At 40.1% G+C, this 5,544-nt stretch overlaps 1 protein-coding gene across 1 annotated transcript; it reads right to left on the reverse strand.

Moving 5' to 3' along the window:
• Positions 1-317: 317 nt before the first annotated feature.
• Positions 318-4,394, reverse strand: LOC5574646 (zinc finger protein ubi-d4). Its single transcript, XM_001661515.2, has 2 exons — positions 3,029-4,394; positions 318-564 (listed from the first exon to the last, which is right to left on the reverse strand). The coding sequence occupies exon 1, from the start codon at positions 4,341-4,343 to the stop codon at positions 3,042-3,044; it is 1,302 nt and encodes a 433-aa protein (XP_001661565.1). The 5' UTR covers positions 4,344-4,394; the 3' UTR covers positions 318-564; positions 3,029-3,041.
• Between the last annotated feature and the right edge of the window lie 1,150 nt (positions 4,395-5,544).

Genomic DNA, 5,544 nt, shown 5'->3' on the forward strand with positions numbered 1-5,544 from the left:
ATAAATCTTTGGGCGCGGTACTATATCACGACTGTTGCCTAGCAATGCACGCGTTCCTGTTGTTTTTCAAAATATTTTCAATTTCTTCAAAAATAAAATATCGTCACAGTTTTTTTTCACCATAAACAGAAAAAAGATTATCTTTCTAATGATACGAATGTGTTCCGTTTGTGCCTTTCCGCCCTATTGACATTTAAAAACAACCATTTTTTTGTGTAATTTATACTCGGAACGATCTGTTTAACAATCTCATTATATCACGTAATAAAGCTAGTCTAAGAAGTCAAAAAATCATGCTGTGATATAAACGGAAAAAGTTATTATAGATTTTTCATGGTTTATTCTGAATGTTTAGGTTTATAAATTTTACATCGAACTATAATAGCATCACACAATATGAAGCAATTACTATCTGCCATATACTGGTCTTTAGTCTTTATAAGATTAATAGCATATCTTACTTACTGAGTACTAATACCTTCACAATTATCGAATATTTTCGTCCATTGCAGGAGAAGAAATTATTTCATTCCTAGATTCTAAACATGTCATGCTGCCGAAGTTCTGTGAATTGAAAATAAAATGCAAGAATATTAGTACGAAATGTTGAAAGCAGTCAAACCTTTACATGATTATAGGAGAATATTGAAATAGTTCTACAGTGAAACCTCCATGAGTCGATTTTGAAGGGACCATCGACTCATAGAAATATCGAGTCATGGAACAGTAATCCTTTGGAAAGCTTTTTAAAAGGACCATCATAGTAACCATTAAATTTGTTTTCTAATATGGTTCCATAAGTTGATATCGAGTCATGGAACATCGACTTATGAAGGTCCCTGACCTATTTATACAATCAAATTTTTGTGATTTTTTGGTTATAATTTCCATAATGTTCAGCCAATTCCGCAAAAATTTCGACACAAGTTGCGTGATCTGTACTGGGATCTCCTGTCGGGCTGTTGGTTTTAGATTTATACGAATGTTCCGTGGCGTATGTCCGAAGGACATTTGAGACATTCCCATAATTATTTTGCACGGATCAAACAAAACTACAGTGTTTGTTACTAAATCTTACACCATTAGTATATTCCAACTCATTTGGAACCATTCTGACCAGTTCCGGTTCCTGGGGCATCAGTTGGGTACCACAATTTGATCAACACAAACCATATCATGCGACACATCGATCTTCAAGATTATACAACAGAAGTACTTCTGTACTTCCCATCTAAAAGTACTTCCGGAATATCCCAGAGCCGATTCCGGGACTCTGGAAAAGGATATCAATCCGATGATTGCAAACCATATCATGTGACACATCAATCTTCAAGATTTTTAACCAGGAATGTTATATTATGCAAATTGAGTAATTTATTGCAACATAGGGTTATTACAAGTATTTCCGGGATGTTCTCGAGCCGATTCCGGACCCTGGAGGACATTAATCCGATGATTGCAATTCATATCAAGCGGCACATCAATCTCCAAGTGTCACATTAATCCGATGATTGCGAACCATTTCATGCAGCATTTCAATCTTCAATGTTTTTCGCCGGGAGTATAATCCTAAGCAGGGTCCCGGAATCGTCTCCAGAACATTTCGGAAGCACTTGTAGTTGACTCCATTTTGCAAGAAAGTACTCAATTTGAAACATTGATGTCCCGCATGTTATGGATTGCCATCATCGGATTGACAAAAAAACCTCCTGCCGAAGTGAATCAAAAGTGCCAAGAAGATGATCTGACACCTCACATTTTTTTGAAGAAAGCCTTCTTGAGCGAAACTGTCAAAAGTATCACCCTAATTCGATCTATTGAAAAAATGTAAAACGAGAAAATTTCATACAAGTGTAGCCACAAATGTTTCTAATAATTTAAGCTAAATTGTCTCCGTACGTTGACTTCAGTAAGTTTTGCATCAATCACAATGCAAAATTTATTAGAAACTGTAGAATTCAAAATAAAAGCAACCTTTCTGTGAAACCATTGCAAGTCCTCTATGACCGGACACTTCTTGTCCTCTATGACCAGACAGTGAAAATGTTAACCTTATACCGTAAAATGGGGCGAATAGAAACACTCTCCGACATGTTTGAATGTGTACAACTCGTGTGGATAAAAATAATTTTTATTAGTCACAAATATGGGTCGCGTCTTCCTTCGCTAAAATCCCAATTCTCGCGTAACAATTCAAAAGAACCATTTCTCAGATCGTTGACTCTGAGAAAATTAGATTTGAATATTATTCACCACATTTTCAATTTCTATTTCTCAGTATCAATGTTATTTCTTGCTCGTTGAGTGACGATTTACTATTACTGCAAGCTAATAATCGATTTTATAGAACATAAATAACTAAACTTTTAGTCTTTGGAGACCTTATAAAGTGCTGTAAGTGCTTTTGAGCCAATGAGCGCACGAGAAGCAGACACAAGATATCATGTACAGTCCTCTCTCCATAACTCGATAATGAAGAGACCATCGAGTTACAGAACACTAATTCAGTGCAAATGCGATTCAAGGGACCATCGAGGTAGCCATGAACACCAAATTTTACTATGATCCTCTAACTAGATATTGAGATACGGAGGTCGAGTAAGAGAGAGTTGACTGTACCTAAGAGCACACTTCAAGACTACATAAAAAACCTTCGAGCTGACAAAGAAATGGTCAAGAACTACAAAAACGCGTTGAATTCCCGAAGACATTTTCACCTGAATACGAGTAACCGCTAGTGCAACATACGACTGATATGGAGAATCTATCTATGGCGCTGATCATTAGGGAGTTTATGGAACTGACCTATGTATGATCATAATGTAACCCACCATAAAAAATGAATTGTAAATGTTTTTTTTTCTATTTTCTCATGTTATTTTTACCTAAAATATTGAAAAATTTTTAGACTGTACAAAAATAAACAGTAAAACTAATGTAGATTTTGAAATATCACCATAAAACAAAAAGATTTCGGGCTTAGAGGACTCCTCCCTAAAGGGCTATAATAAATAAATAAAACACTCACCCTTGAATAAAGCCTATTTTTTGTGGAACTCTTCTGTGCATAGTTTACAGCTCCATGATCCTTCCGGTGGGGTCAAAAGAGGAGGCGACAGGCAATACATATGATAGCCACGGTCGCAATCGTCACAGAACAGCAGCTGGTCGTCGTTATCCGAAGTTCCGCAAATCGTACAATATTTACATTCTATGCACTGCCAGCGATACTTCCGGACCGAAATTATCATATTGGCAGTGAACTGCAAACACGTCGGATGCCCCGAGCGGCCACAATCCGAACAGGAAACGAGTTCTTCCGGTTCGAGTGTCTTTTTGTTTTCCCGAGCATCACCCAGACAGAAGTCACAGTATGGAGACGGAATCGCTCGGCCTTTTTCGATTGGGGGAACAGGCGATGGCGCATTGGAAGATGCATTGCTTCCACCGACAGATATTCCCGGTTTAATCGGAATAATCTCTTCTGGTTCCTCGGGGACCTTTGTTTCGGGCACCAAAACCGGCATTGGCGGTTCCTCAACAGGAGGTACGGTTAAAGGCGAAGAACTCGTCTGGGGAGTCAAATGGGGAAGTGTCTGAGATCGATTCTTCTTGGAATTTTCGCCTGCTTCCTTGGGTGTTGTCGGACTATCGCCAACGCCCTGTGATTTTCTACCACGACCTCTTCCTCCCGGATTTCGCCCCTTTTTCTGAGCGTTCGGATCATTAATACTGCTAGTTTTGCTTTTTGAAGAACTGGACCCGCCCTTGGAGCTTTTTCCTTTCTTCTTTCGGCTGCTGTAGCTCTCCTCGAAATCACAGTCCGAATCCGGCAAATCGTGATCGTCGTAAGATTCCAATTCATGCATATCCATCTCGTCGTAATACCAATCCTTGCCAGGGTCATCTTTGTGGTCTTTCGTTTCCGGTTCAACACTGGCTACGGCAGCTGAGTCTAGATTGGAGTTTTCCGAATCGTACGCACTTTGCAAATGTCCAAACGGTCTGTGCGTGTAGGTCGGAAATGGTGGCTGAGGTTTCTGCATTAAGTACTGCCGCCGAGACTTTCGCCATCGTGCCGAAGGGTAACTGTAGATTTGTCCTTCCTTCAACCCTGGAATCCTTTGCCTGGCCCTAAAGAACAAGCTGCTATGATATTGAGCAACTCCGGTTTGCGGATCCAGAAATGGCATCCGGAGTCGTCTTTCGATGCACAAACGGGTGTTGAATGTTTCACTGTTTTCGATCGCTTCCTTGTACGCGGAGTCATTGAAAAAGTTTTCGATTTTTTCCAGGTTTGGGATGTTTAATTCGTGAATATTTATCGAGTTGACGGACGCCATCGCGTTTCGCGTTTGTGTGCACTTTTCCAGACTTTAAAATTTAAACGCATCAAACCAAGGTCAGGTCATTAAGGTACTCCATTCGTCATCATCTTTCGATAGTGTGCGTAACACGGAGAAAAATGAGCATATAGTGGTTTCTGCGCTCGTGTACATACACGTTACATATCACCAACACTACTTAAAGAGTGCTGGTGGAAAATATAAACAAAGATCAGCTGTTCCCAGTAAAATCAAACGGCAGTATTTTCAACCAGCAAATTTGCGCTTGAGTTCGTGACACCACTCGGCGAGAGCTCAATGAACTAATTTACGATGACGTCACGCCGCAACTTCCAGCGGGAAGAAAATCTTTACTGCGGGCCGTGTTTATAAAAAATGAACAATATCGCTGCACATTCATCCACTCAATGTTCATCCGGTGAACATTCATTCACTGGATGTTGGTCCGGATGTCATTTTATGTAAACATGGCCCGCATTTACAGCGGAAAAGAAAAAGAAAGTCGACAATAAAAGAAGACCGTGGATAAGTCCATTGAGCTTCTCGAGTATTTTTAGCATTTCGATCAAGATTATTATGACAGGTTTACCGATCTTAGCAGTCAGTGGGTGCGCGGTGTGGTTAGCTGCGGGGAAGGTGGAAGTGACAGCTGGCATGTTGGCTAGCTGGCGGGTTTGTGTACTCAACCGTTTCTATTGGGTTGTTAGGGAATGTTTACTCCAACAAACATAAACACAGTGAAGTGAAAATTTTCTCCAGCATTTTGTCGCGAATCAAATTTTCGTCTTTAATGTATTGCAATTTTAGGGAAAACTTTCCGTTTTACGGTTCAACCAGGTCCGTCGCACTCGGGCTCAGATTGGGTACCACTTCTAGTACTGCATTTGGTCCCTCGGTAGTGCAAAAGGTACCCAAGTTTGACAGATCGCAGTACACTTTGAACGGCATTCTAGATTACCTTATGAGCCATAAAATTTTGGGCAACTGCAAGGGACATCGGGGTCTTTAATTTGTCTTTGGTTCAACGAAAAGCTACCGCAGCTGTCACATCACTGATTTGCACTGGTAAATCATCAGTAGGCTTCAATGATACCTTGGATACCGTCTTGATGATTGTTGTTTGTTGCTATTTTTCATAGCGTTTTCTCTTTCAAGCATACTATGATTGAATTTTTGCTTCAATTGAGCTCTTGCCGAG

Source organism: Aedes aegypti, chromosome 2 (assembly GCF_002204515.2).
Source record: "Aedes aegypti strain LVP_AGWG chromosome 2, AaegL5.0 Primary Assembly, whole genome shotgun sequence".
NCBI lineage: Eukaryota > Metazoa > Arthropoda > Insecta > Diptera > Culicidae > Aedes > Aedes aegypti.